The sequence below is a fragment of the Physeter macrocephalus genome, chromosome 7 (assembly GCF_002837175.3).
Source record: "Physeter macrocephalus isolate SW-GA chromosome 7, ASM283717v5, whole genome shotgun sequence".
NCBI classification, from domain to species: Eukaryota; Metazoa; Chordata; class Mammalia; order Artiodactyla; family Physeteridae; genus Physeter; species Physeter macrocephalus.
The window spans coordinates 51,819,616-51,834,036 of record NC_041220.1 but is presented as its reverse complement, the minus strand read 5'-3'; the positions used below and the strand labels follow the sequence as shown (position 1 = coordinate 51,834,036).

General features: G+C 41.6%; 1 protein-coding gene across 17 annotated transcripts in view; it reads right to left on the bottom strand.

Annotated features, from left to right (window-relative positions):
• SCFD2 (sec1 family domain containing 2) overlaps nucleotides 1–11,128 on the bottom strand; it is a 422,795-nt gene extending 411,667 nt beyond the window's left edge. For all 17 annotated transcript variants that reach the window (XR_003680539.2, XR_003680540.2, XM_028491837.2 and 14 more), the window contains exon 1: nucleotides 10,173–11,128. Coding sequence is in view for 15 of the 17 variants with exons in the window: in XM_028491837.2 (XP_028347638.1) it covers nucleotides 10,173–11,010 (838 nt within the window). In the remaining 2 variants the exon portion in view is untranslated. The remainder of the gene's footprint in view (nucleotides 1–10,172) is intronic.
• Nucleotides 11,129–14,421: the final 3,293 nt, after the last annotated feature.

Genomic DNA, 14,421 nt, shown 5'->3' with positions numbered 1-14,421 from the left:
GTAAGCCACATTCTTTAAGGTTCACTGTATCCACCATAAAACTGGTATTTTGGCCTCCGCCTGACAACTCTTTATTCCATATTCAATTTAGAATGTGGATGGTTAAAGGAGTGTTAGTTATTAGTTACTCTCTAATACTACCATTTCTAACACTACCTATGGTTGGCTCGTATCAGTCAAATCTAGTACAAAGGGGATGTATTAAAGTAGATAATACATACTAGTCAAAAGGCTGTTTCAGATTGCCATATACCAGGGAGGACTTTGGGGGGATGGAGGCAGGAGAATAATAAGGCAGCACTTATATAAGTTTCTTCAGTAAGTAGTTTTCACCACACAGTAATTTTAGATAAGAGAGTCACATAGCATTCATTATATTGCCCCAACTTAAATCTTCTCCTACACTCCCTCTTTCTGTGAATGGATTCTGAAATTGCCCAGGCTAGAATACTTGGCATGTCTTCAAATTCTTCTTAACCTTCTACCATTATATCAGTCACCACTCTATTAATTCTCTCACTTAAATACTCAACTACTCCTTTCTTCATCCTTCCTATTACTGACTTGGTATAAATTCACATCATTTCTTACCTAGATATTTTAATAGTCTCCTGATCAACAGTCTCCTAGCCTCCAGTATTTCTTGCTTTTATCTCAAGGAGCCCATTGCTCCTAGGCTGGGCTCCTCTATGGATGCATGGGAGGGTTGAATTTTATGAGAAATATTTTAAGTTTATGCTTTTATCTAGATAATCCATAACTTTGACCAGTTGCTCAAAAAAAAAGTTCCTTAATTTCAAAACAGTTAAGAATCACTGGAAAAAAAAAATCACTGCACACCACACAGTATGAGTTAGTTGAGCCGACAGCTATCAACGTTATTCCTCTCTACACACTTTAAGGATACAGCCCAAATGATGAACAAATTAAACTGTGCTACATCCATACACCTGAATATTACTCATTAATAAAAAGGAGTGAACTACTGATAGAAGCTACAACATGGATGAATCTAAACCGTATTATGCTAACTGAAAGAGGCCACTCAAAAGGCTATATACTATATGACTGCATTTATATGACATTCTTGAAAAGATAAAACTCTAGGGACAGGAAATGGCTCCATGGTTGCCAGATATGAGAGTAAGAGGAGAGACTGCCTACACAGGGTACAAAGGGAATTTTCTGGAGTGATGGCATGCCTCTTATATCGTGATTGTGGTGGGTGGTTACATGACTATATGTTGTTCGAAAAACTACACACTATATAGCATGAATGTTGCAATATGTAAATTATACTTTAATAAACTTGACTATAAAAAAAGTGAGAAAAACAACAACAAAAAACCTACCCATCCCCCCTCAGTTCCCACTCTGGAATCAATAAATCCATCCACCAGAGAACTCATTCAACAGAAAATCTGTACATGCACTTTGCCTGCCTAAAAATTTATTATGGCTCCTCACCAAGCATGAAATTTAAAGCCTTCGGAACATGGCCCCAGTCTCCTTCCTCATCATCTTTATCACCCTTCCCTCCTGATCTCTTACCTCTCCCTCAGTAATTCATCCCAACCTTAAGCTCTACTAAAAAATTACCTAAAAAGAATTCCCAGAACAACCTATGCTCCTTCTTACATGTTTGCACACATAGGGAGCTTTTAAAAGAATACTGGTTCCAGCCTCTGCCCAGACCACTTTTAAAAATCAGACTTTCTGGGGTGGTTCGACTGGGAGAACCACTGGCCTAGAAATGGCGACCCCTTAAGAGAATATTTGTACCTAAACCCTATGAAGGCACATATCATTCATATGTGAATTTGCTAAGCTTTGTGCTTCCTCACAGACTATGAGTTCCTCATAGACAAGAGTCTTGACTGTTTGATCTTTATGTCTGCACTTCTCAAACTTTACGGCACATTCAGATCACCTGAGGATCTTGTTAAAATTCTGATTCTTAAGCCTGGGGTGAAGCCTGGGATTCTGCATTTTTAATTCACTTCCAGTTGGGCTTGAGGCTGCCAGTGCCCAGGACACACTGAATAGGGAGGCTTTATGACACTATTACCTAGCACAGAGCCTGCATATAAAAGTTGCTCAATAAACATTTATGAAATGAATCGAAATCATCCATGTCATTCTTTACACTCCCCTAAGTAACCAAAATTGTAGTGATCTTGCAGGATTATACAGAAAGACTCTTTCACTTACTGCACTTCATTTTTTTTTTCTCTAGGTATGACGGAATACAGTTCTTGACAAATGGTTAATTCTAACCAACTCTCACTTACTTTAGTAGCAGATAATAGGTCAGGTAGTGAAATTCTTCTCGGTTACATGTATGGCAAATTACTCTTGTACTTATGTTCTTAGTCTTATACTTAGGGGGAAAACATACATTTAAAAGAATAAAACATTAAATCATTTTAAAGGCATATCATTAATTGATAAAAAGTATTAATAAACATATTCCCCATTATGTACCAGGCAGTGTTCTAGGAGCTAGACATGTTAACTTACTTTACCCTCTCAGTCTTCTGGTGGGTACTATTATTATCCTCATTTCACAGATCAGGAAACTGACTTATGACTAGGGAGGGGCAGAGCTAAGGCGATAGTAACTAGCCATTCATGCCTATTACACAACCTAGATAGTGGTAGCAGTTACCATATATTGAGGATCTACTGCAATCCCCTTACTCCTTACATATATCATGCTGTATAATGTGAATCTGAGCATGTCACATCACAGCTCAAAACCCTCCAACTTTCCCATCATACTTTGGTTTTTACTCTAAGTCTTTACTTTGCCCTACAATGCATTCTTTCTGCCTATCTCTCCAACATTATCTCCTACCACCGCCCTCCTTGCTTGCAGGGCAAGCTGAAGGAAGCCACACGAGCCTCCTCAAACATGTCAAGCATATTCCCACCTCAGGTCCTTTGCACTTGCCATTCCCTGGGTCTTATATGTTCAATACCAAGGCTGTCACATGGCCTGCTTCCTCTCTCTTGTCAATCTCTGCTCAAATGTCACATCCTCAGAGAGGTCTTCCCTAGCTATGCTATCTAAAATGGAAACCCGGGGGCTTCCCTGGTGGCTCAGTGGTTGAAAGTCCGCCTGCCGATGCAGGGGACACGGGTTCGTGCCCCCGTCCGGGAAGATCCCACATGCCGTGGAGCGGCTGGGCCCGTGAGCCATGGCCGCTGAGCCTGCGCGTCCGGAGCCTGTGCTCCACAACGGGAGAGGCCACAACAGTGAGAGGCCCGCGTACCGCAAAAAAAAAATAAATAAATAAATAAATAAATAAAATGGAAACCCGGGCTTCCCTGGTGGCGCACTGGTTAAGAATCTGCCTGCCAACGCAGGGGACACAGGTTCGAGCCCTGGTCCAGGAAGATCCCACATGCTGTGGGGCAACTAAGCCTGTGCGCCACAACTACTGAGCCTGAGCTCTAGAGCCTGCAAGCCACAACTACTGAGCCCACGAGCCACAGCTACTGAAGCCTGCATGCCTAGAGCCCGTGCTCTGCAATAAGAGAGACACCGTAATGAGAAGCCTGCGCACCGCCCCAGCTCAACGCAACTAGAGAAAGCCCACTCACAGCAACAAAGACCCAACACAGCCAAAAATAAAGTAATTTTTAAAAGCTTAAAAAATAATAAAATAAAATGGAAACCCTATCACTTTTTAATCTCTTATCTACTGGTTTAGTTATATAATGGATGGATGGATGGATGATTTCATATGTTTCCAACAGCACTTCAAGGTCACTCTTTTCCCCTGTTTACAAATGAGAAAATCCTCAAAAGGGTCAATGAGAATCAAACAACAAGTAAGTCACTAAGCTAAGACTTGAAGTTATTATACTGGTCTGGATCTAACACCTGCAATCTTGTCAGAGCCTTAAATGGCTTCTCAATTGTTCCCCATACCTATGCTTATTTTAAACAGTATCCTCTGAACCCTAAAATAAAGATATTAGTTGGTTATTTTGCATTTTGTGGAAAATCGGATTGGGGGAGATGGGGGAGGAAAGAATAAGTCACTTTTTTGAATACTAAGGCAGCACGAGTCCAACAACTGTGTTTAGTCTCGGAAGCTTCTAGCTTCTAGAGGCCATATCAGCATCATCTCTACTAACCAGGACGATGATAGCCTCACATATGAGAGAGATTATGAGCACAGGCTCTAGAGCAAGCTGCCAAGGTTCAAACCCTGACTCTGCCACTTACTAGCTGTGTGATCTTGGGTAAGTTAGTTAACTCCTATAGGTCTCCGTTTCCTCATCTGTGAAATGGGGATAATTTTAAAAGAATTATTATGAATATTAAAGGAGTTTATATATGTAGATTGCTGAGAAAAGTAGTATGCTCTCAAATGTTAGCCACTATTAATAGTCTCAAATTTCAAGACTTTAACAAAATAATATACGATCACACCTTAAAGCAAATACAAATGCACAAGTATACCATAATCCCAGGATTAAGAACCACCCACTGGATAGGGAGTTAACCTTTAACTGACTAAATTTAATTTAAAAGTTTACATGAAACTAAAATTCAGGAGAATTGAACCAAGAGAGGAAATTTAATTCCCAGAGTTACCACCACCTCTTATCTTTTGATCTTCAACTTGTAGACTATCAACAAAGCTCTCTAGTCGATCTCAAGAGCCAGAAAAGAATGGAAAGAAAACAAGACTTAAACTTTTCCGAGATTCATAAATCACGTCTACCTTTTAAATTGTCCCTTGAAACAAATTAGAAGCCAGAACAGTCCGCAGAATGCTGTATTTAAATCCCCTATGCAAACATGCCTGAGGCACTCTGCAGAGACACAAGCTCCTGTGTGGTCTAGACATGGTAGAAGCATGCCAAAATCATAGCAACAGACACTGGTGGCCATTTACTTCTCAAACAATTGCAACAAACTTTCTCTATGTTTCAGCCCCGAGAGCTTATCAACTGCTTCAGGGGAGCCAGGAACTTGTCTATCTTGTTCACCACTGTTTCCCTAGACCTGGAACAACGCTTGGCACATAGTAGGCACTCAATAAATGTTTACTGAAAATAAAAACCCAACTATTAGACAAAGTGATATTACTTTCAGCAAAGATGATGACAAAAAGAGAAATTTCTCAAAATTGTAAGCATGATATTAACACTGCCGAATATTTATGAACTATTGGAGGTTATTTTTGGTAGTGTCAGTTTTACATCCAAGAATATATACATAAGCATATAAATCTTCTAATGGTAAATTATCAAAAATGGCATCCAAAATATTGAACAACAAATAACAAATTAATATACTAGGTATATAAATTAACATCTAAATTAAAAACTAAAAATGTATTTCCCTTTGGTCGCTACATTAAAACTGCTGTCACATAATTTAAATTGAAATTCAAACCATTCAAGTCATTCCGATAATTTCCAATTACCTTTTGATTTTTAGAAACTGTTGGTGTAATCATCTATATTGTACAGCTATCCCGGGCTACACAATGCCCCACATTCTGTCTATACCACAATATGATGCAAGAAACCACAACGGTATATGTATAGCTGATTCACTGTGCTGTACAGCAGAAACTAGCATAGTATTTTAAATCAACTGTACTCCACTAAAAATTTTTTTTAAGAAAAGAAACCACGCCAAATTCTTGTAACAACAAGTCATGAGCTCCCCAGCTCCTTACGCTTGTTGCATCCAGGAAAGATCAGTAAAAAAAATTGAGCATGGTGATCGGGTATGCTACTGGACGCCAGAGCCTGGATCAAGGTTGGAAAGCACCCGTGCCAAAAATAATGCCACCAACACCACCTACCCTACCACTCCATCCAATTTTGGGCCACTCTGGAGCAGAGGAGAAGTGCTGCATCTCTACAACCATCACTACCAGCATGAGTTCCCTCTGCTGCCTCAGCACCCCTGGGGGTCAGCTGCATCCACACCAGAATGCTCCTAAGCCCTATCACTCGCCTCCACCAGGCAACAGTAACAGGTAATTCTCAACAAGTAGAGAATTTCCCTTTACTGGCTAGTACAGAAGTACTTTAGTATTTAAAAAACAGGTTTGACAATACAGCTATGTACCAACTGAAAAACAGCCCTGAGGATTACCAATATGGAATAATAACACTATATTGAAACATTTTTGAAATAAATGAACCATGAAACTGACCATCTGGAAGACAGTTTGGAGGGTTATCCAAAAGGTATCCATTAAAAAACCTTCAATTTATAAGTTATTAGGACATAGTAACAAACTTGTTCCAATCAGTATCTATCCTCCAAAATCTACCCTCCACCAGCCAGATATAATTTTGATCCCTTCTGAAGGAGAGAACGTCATAATTTAAAAATGGGAAGTAGATCATGGACCTTTTCTTTGCTACACTATGCCAAAGCTGACTGGTTTCAGAGGGGACCACAAATCAAACTTGTTCCATGCACCAGTAGGGAGGTAAATATGTTGGGCCCCAGGGACACCCCTTTATGCCACCCACTCCGGCTTCCCTTTATCTCCTATCCCACCAGGCCACTGTTGCGGCCACCCACCACCCCATGCAGGCACCTCTCCCCACTCAGGAGATCTCAGCCAACTTGAGCTCCCTCACCCAGGCCTGGTAGTGCAGGTTCACTCTCATTGCTTTATCATCAGCTTGCATAGTTCTCTTGGCATTCTATTGAAAACAATGCTTTCATGGTTCCTCCTAAGCCCTGGACAAAGTAAAACAATTTTTCTTTCTCTTTACCTGTTGACTTGAATCTACCCAGAGAAACCTCCCATTTGCTCCCTTTGAACAATGCCCCTTTCAACATTAAATATTCTTTTACATGGTCTCATGTACCTAAAATGTCTTCCACACCAGTTTGCTTAATGAGTACCTTCACCAATTTAAAGCACACCCTGGAAGCCCACCTACTGGCAGAAAGATCCTAAACAAATACAAAGAAAGTGAGCACTTAACTCTGACAATTCAGAAAACAAAAGATGCTGACCTTGGACACTAATAGAAATACTGGAGCAATCCTGTCATATCTGGCCTACTACTTAATGTTTCTGCTTTTCTTTTTTCCAGTAAAGAACAACTTCAGAGCCTCAATTTTTTATTCTTGAAATGATAAATAATATTTAACTCACCTAATTTGTTGAGAAGATCAAATAAGGTAATGTGGAAGTGATTTTTATCCATTAAATAATCACATAAATATGATTAGTTAACATTATTTCCTTTCTCAAATACTACTGTGGGCCCAAATTGTCAAATTTTAGAATATTCAGAAAATGTGTGCCCTGCTGCATTTGTGAATAACTAGTGATGCAACTTAGAAATCTCAGAAGTATTTTCAATCAGAAAAAATAAGTATACTAACCTCAATGAAAGTCTAGTTGGCAGCAACCTTTAATTCACCTGTTCATTCATCCATTCATTCAATAAATATTTACTAAATACCTACTATTTTCAAGGCACTCTTCTGAGTGCTAGTTAATAAACAGTAAACAAAATAGAGCCCCTCCCTTCAGGAGCTTCCATTCAAATGGGAGGAGACAGGCAACTGACAATCAATTAGCATGTTAGGTAGTGGTAAAGGCTATGACAAATAAAGCAGGGTAAGGAGTTAGAGAGTGTCTAAAGAAAGTGGTCAGGGAAGGCTTGTCTGAGGAGGAGACATGTGAGTGGAGATTTGAAGGAAGTGAGCGACAAAACCATGTAGACACCTGAAGGAAGAGCATTCCAAGCTGAGCTGCACAAGAACATCAAAGGCCCTGGGGCTGGGACATACTTGGCATGTTGAGAAATGGCAAGGTGGCCAGCATGCCAGGAGAGCAGTGTGTGTGTGGGGAGATCAATTAGGGATGAGGTGGGATAGGTACACACAGGCAGATGATGTATGGCCTTGAAAACGGTGCTAAGGAACTTAGATTTGATAGTGGGTGTGACGGGAGGGTTGTGAGCAAGCAAGTAACATGTCGTCAGTTTTATGTTTTGATGGGATTACAAAAGAAACTGCATGATCTGTATGTCTTCTATACTTCTTTAATATCTGTATTTCTTTTTAATTATTTGCATCCTCTACTCTGTTGTGACAAATGCTGCTTTGAGACTGAGTAAAATGGATACTGATAGTTGAATATTGGATTTGGTGACATGGAGGCCACCAGTGATCTTGACAAAGGAAGTTTCTGAGGAGTACTGAGGGGCAAACGGCCTAATTGAAGTCAAGGGAAAATTGAAGCAGATGATTGTAGAGATAGCAAGTAGAGACAAATTTCTAAGTTTGCTAAAAATGGAGCAAAAATGAAACTGAAGTTGGAGGAGCCTGAGGGGTCAAGAAAGGAGATGTTCCATTCTGTGTGTATGTTGATGGGGAAAATCTAGTAGAAAAGACTTTTTTAAAAAATGATGATCTAGGAAAGGGGAAGGTATTTGAAAGAAGTAAACCTATGAGAGAAGTGGAAAAAAAGGAAAAGATCTAGTCTGCAAAGGAGGAAAAGTTGGCACTAGATAGTAGCAGGGACAGTACATCTTTTAATATGAAGGAAGGAAAGAAAAATATGTGGGGTACAGAGAGGTAAGAAGGTTGGTAGACTTAGTGATAACAAGATACGGAAGTTTTCTGATGGCTTATATAAAAGCAAGAAAGCTGAGGGGGTGAACATGGGGAGGGAAATCTGGAGGCTTGAAGCAAGAGAAAGTATAAAATAATTGTGCTGAATGGCAACTTTGTCTTCCTAGCGCCCTTATTTTCTAAATCATTCTTGACTACTTTGTATTGTAAGCTTTTAGAGGACAAGAAGCTACACTTACCTTGTTTTTTCTGTATTTAGAAGAGTCATGTACAAGGAAGAGATGCCTAATATGTAAAGGAGTAGTTGCTATGATGCTGGATGGCCAGGACATTAAAGTTTGCCTAACTGGAGTCTTTTGGGGGGGGGACACAAAAATATGTGACCTTGATTAATTATGAAACAATATGTCACATTTTGGGCAAAAAGAAATAGAAGCATAAGCAGTATATACCACTCACTCAAAAACTCAACAAGCATATACTCACTCATCAGGTGTTTTTAATCCTCTAAGAGTTCAGGGGTGTTACAATGATTACTTTTATTTAAATCACACTGACAGGCTGAGCACCTGGTTACTTTAGTCACATAATTAAGCTTACATCTCAGTATTACCACTTAGCTTACTTTCTATTTTATGACCTGAAAATGAATCTTATAAGGTCAAAAATTCAAATGCACCTGTTGTGGTTTTTTTAACTTCATTGGACATTTTTTTTTAACCTACTGAAGGGAATGCTTACCAATGTCAGTTTCCTGATTATTCTCCCTGAACTTGGGTGTGGCCAGCCTACACTACCAGCAGCATTACATCTACCTAATTAGAGAACAAAAAATTTGACCTTTGAAAATAAATGCACATGTCAAATATCAGAAAATGTTTTTTCTTCACCTATTTTAAGGGTAACATTTGTTACTTATGTGTATAAATATTTTTACAATTTGGGATTACCCAATCTTCAATAGAATGAGAGTTAAGAATAAATAAACGTTTGAAAATATTTTCACCAGAAAATGAGACTAAATACAATTGTAGATATTTTCTACAATTCTGTTTAGCCTCATTTTCTGGTGAAATTTAAGTTCAGCCTCATTTATTAACACTCATGTAAAGAAACTTGAAAGTCAACTAACTGTCATATTTTTGTGTTTTGTGGTACAGGTTACCTCCACTTGTTCACCTGTTAATACTTCTCCAACAACTTAAAGCTTTCTTATGATTGTTGTGAATACTGATATCTGCACATTTCTAAAAGGTTCCCAGGTGGACAGCTCTCCTCCATGTCAGCATAAGCCTGGTTTTCCAATCTCTGGGCTAGATGCAGTTGTTCTTGTTTAAAAGGGCAGTGCACGCTGAGGATGTATTTACCCAAGACAGCATTTAACAAATTGATTTTAATTGCTGATTTGCTTGTCTGTATCCCCCCTCTAGACGATAAACTGTGGGATCAGGGACTGTGTCCATCTAGCTCTTCTTTGACTCCTCAACCTGACACATAGTTAGAGGTCAATAAAATAGATGTTTAATCAATGAAAGTCCCAGCACTTTGGAAAGCGGTTATGAAGCCTTCCACAGCAAATGCCACTTACCTGTGAGATCCAGAGTTCTGTCCACAAAGACCACTGATGCCCTGCCTGTGGCGGTCTTCCTCCTGTTCTTGGCGGGAGCAAAATTGGCCAGATCTGCAGCGATGATCCGACTGAGGGAACCTACAGCAAAACACTCCTCCCGTACCCCTAAATGCTCACACAGGGAACTGAGGCCGGACACCAGGCACCTAATCGTCAGGAGCAGCTCAGGGGTTAGGGTAGTGGCATCCACCTCAGCCAGGTTTCCCAGCCTCCTCTTGTCCGGTCGGGCACGGTTGAGGATATGCACATCCTGGGGTAAGAGTGGGAAAAGGGAAGCAAAAGCTGGAGTCAAGGCAAGGTGGGGAGCAGCAGGTGCGAGTAACAACGGGACGTGCAGCACCTCAGCCGTGTAGTTCATGTTGCCCATCCACTCACACAGCTTCTCCTCCAGTTGCTCGAACACTGGCTGCTGCCCTTCCAGCTCAGCCGCCGCCGCCGGCGGCACGTGATTAGCCGTGAGGTGGACTGCGTGATTCACAGCCGTGACCACCACACAATACTGGAAGTGACTGCGGCAGATGATGTCCCGTAGGGTCTCCACGGTCCGGCCTTTCAGCAGGCAACTCAACACAAACACCGCTTTGGGATGCTCGGCTCCGCCACCAACTGCGGCGGGCTCGAACTCCCGCAGGTAACACGCAGAGTTCCCCACCGCCTCCAGCAGCCGTGAGGACCCGCAGCCCCAGTGCAGGCTCTCGGCGCAGGCGGCGTCCAGGTAGACCACGGCCCGTTTCACTTTGGCCAGGACCTGCTCCCAGGCTTGCTGGGTGAAGGACAGCACGCCTGGGGTGCTCATGGTGGGGATTCGCAGACTCAGGGAACCGAGCGCAGGAACTTCTCTCAGAACTCACAGCTTCCGGGAATTGGGCTCCGGGAGACATTGACAGTCAACACAGTACACGTGGGATGGCCTCCGACTCATCCAGTGTAGGCGCATGGTAATGACGTCACGGAGCGTGATTGGCTAGCGAGGAGACTGCGCGGAAGAATGGTGAGGGCTGGGAATAAACGGGCGGGGCTCCGAGGCTCCCGGATGCCTCGAAAGTTCGGGGAAGTGGGAAGGAGCTTACCAAAAGAGCTGGGGGGTTTTCTTTTCGTCTCCCTGTCTGCTCGGATTATCTTCGCTGCTCCTTGAGAAATCTCAGGAATGATAAAACCTAATTCTAAATATCATATTTTCCTTGGATCTGAACGCATCTCTTTAAAAGTGATGTGTTGCCCAGCAAAACTAAGAGCAGCCAAAGAAGATAAAAACAACCAACTGCTATGTGATGTTTCTTAGTTTATACATTACTATCACATACATTATTGGACACGAACCTCTAACAGACATAACGGTTTCTCTTTCACTTTCTCTATCTTCCTTCCCTCATCTCATTGGCACTAAATCTTGATCCACTTCAAAAATCTAGAATCCAGCCCTTTCTCCTCATCCATCCTTCCTCTCACTGCCTTAATCCACCGTCTTCGGTCAACTGAACAATAGCAGTGACCCTCCCCACCCCACCTCCATCATTTCCCAGTTTTCCATCTCTTCTCCCTTCCATTCAGTTTGCTTCCTAGTAAACTAAGCTTGTTCAACCATTTTTCTGCTTAAAATCCTCTCCTGGCCCAGTTGCCTACAGAATACAGCCAGATGCGTTATAATGGCACCAAAAACCTTCATGATTTCTCAATTTCTCTCCAGCTATCCCAGCTTAGAACATTAAACAGCTGCACAATGAAGTCAACAGATTGAGCCCAGAATGTTTTACAGGTTCAGTTCATTCAATCACTATTTATAAAGCGCTTATTAAGTGTAATCACTGAGCTAGGCTCCGAAATACAGCGGTTAATAAGATATATTACCTGATCCATGAAAAATTTACACCTCTGCTAAGTACTTGCCATATCTGGGGTAAGTTTTAACATACCTGTTTTCCTTAACATATCTGTTCTGCCAGATGGTGCGCTAGAAGCTTGGTATCCCCAACACTAGAAAATAACAGGTATTCAATAAATGTTTGTTGAATAAATGCTCAGTTCGTATCAGTATAATAAATAATATATTCAACCAACTTTTACTGGACATGTACAATATTCCAGACACCGTGTTGGACACTGAGGATATAGATAGAAGTAAGCCACAGTCTTGCCTTCAAAAGAATCTGAAATAAAAGAACCCACACATGTAAAGCAAGCAAATGCAATAAAACATTACAGAAGCAATGTTTTTAATTTTTTGCTTGTTTGTTTGTTTTGCCGCACCATGAAGCATGCAGGATCTTAGTTACCCAACCAGGGGTCGAACCCCTGGACCAGAGCCCCCTACATTGGGAGCACAGAGTCTTAACCCCTGGACCTCCAGTGAAGTCCCAGAGAAATGTTTTTTTTTTTAAAAATGTTCAAGAGTTATAAAGTGGGAAAAATAAACTCTGACTAAGTGAAGCAAAAAGGGAAGTGGTCAGAAGAAGTTTCATATAGGACATAAGTTTTGAGTTGCCTTCAAAGAGAACCAGGTGTTCACCAGGTGTACAGGATGGGGAGGAGCATTCCCGGCAGCCAAGCAAAGAGTGCAGCATGAACAAAGGTATAGAAGTATGAAACCTTACAACATGTTCTCTGGAGCTACAAATGGTTTAGTATAGCTTGAATGTACTATTTGAAGAGAGGCCCATGAAGAAATAGGAGCTAGGAACTAGAAAAGAAGGGAACAAGTTTCAAAAAGAATAGAGTGGTCAACAGTAGTGAGTGAGAGCAAAGGGAAAAGTGAGATGGAATCTGAAAAAAAAACAGTTGGCAGAACATGAAATTAGGTTCAAAGAAAGTAGCTTGGCCCCTGAAATTCAAGGAGGGAACAATTCTAGAATATGATGAGATCCATAGTGTGGCCCTAAATGCAGACTGCTGACGTGGATGAATGAAGACTGTTGAATAGTTAGATTCTAGGAGATTAAAAAACAGACGAGCAGAATGTGCAAGTTACTTGTTATGATGCCAAGTGGTAAAGGAACGGAAGACTGTGTACCAGACCCCAACATCATCTGTGAATAAGGGGAAATGAAGAGAGAGAGGCAGAGGTGGTTAATAAGGAGGTATGCACTGGCAAGGAGGAGGATTTTCCAAAGAAAGTGGCACCATAACAGTCTGGTAGTGGCCCACCAGAGCAAGGGAAATGGCAATACTTCCTCCAGGCTCCATAGTACAACTGGGTGAAGAAAAATGGTAGGTCTACAGTAGAGAAGGATGAGGAGATGTGCTGTCCTTGGAGGGAAGTTAGATTTCAGTTTCAGTGAATGAGTAGAGACATCTCTGCTAAAATACTGAGAATGTGGGACATTTATATATAATGGAACAAAGTTAGGGACTGAGAGTTAGACACAGAGTTGGAATTCAGGCCTGAAGAAACTGGGAGAGAATAAGCACAGAGTATGTAAGGGAATGACACTTAAAGAGTTGACAAAAAGTGACTCAGAATGAGGAAATGTGGGGCACTGCATAAAGTTGAGCAATACACAACCTGTACAGCCACATGCCACCCAAAGGGCTGCCAGATCATGAAGGGGCTTATAGGTCACGCGGTAGGAAGTTTGGATTTTATTTTATGTGTAACAGGAAACTATTAAAGGGTTTGTGTTACTTGAATTGCAGTGGGGCAGTGGAGATGGAGAGAAGTAGACAGATTTGGGATATATTTTGAAGGAAGAAGTAACAGGTCTTGCTAATGGATTTTTATAGGCGTGAGAGGGACTCGAGGGAAAGGGGAATCAAGGATGATTCCTTAGGTTTTGGCTGAACAGCTGGTTGGATGGTGCTTATTGATAATACGATGGAGAAGCTTGGGAGAGAATAGAAGTGGGACAGGACAGGTTTGGGAAGGGAATTCACAAGTTCTGTTTTGGGCATAAGTTTGAGATGCCTATTAAATACCCGAGAGAGGCATCAGGTGAAGCATCTGAGTGAGCAGCTTGTCCTGAGCTTAACGATAAATTAAGAATGCAGACAGAAAATTGAGAGGTCATAGATATACATCACATAGACTGTATTAAAAGTCATGGGGGGCTTCCCTGGTGGCGCAGTGGTTGCGCGTCCGCCTGCCGATGCAGGGGAACCGGGTTCGCGCCCCGGTCTGGGAGGATCCCACATGCCGCGGAGCGGCTGGGCCCGTGAGCCATGGCCGCTGAGCCTGCGTGTCCGGAGCCTGTGCTCCGCAACGGGAGAGGCCACA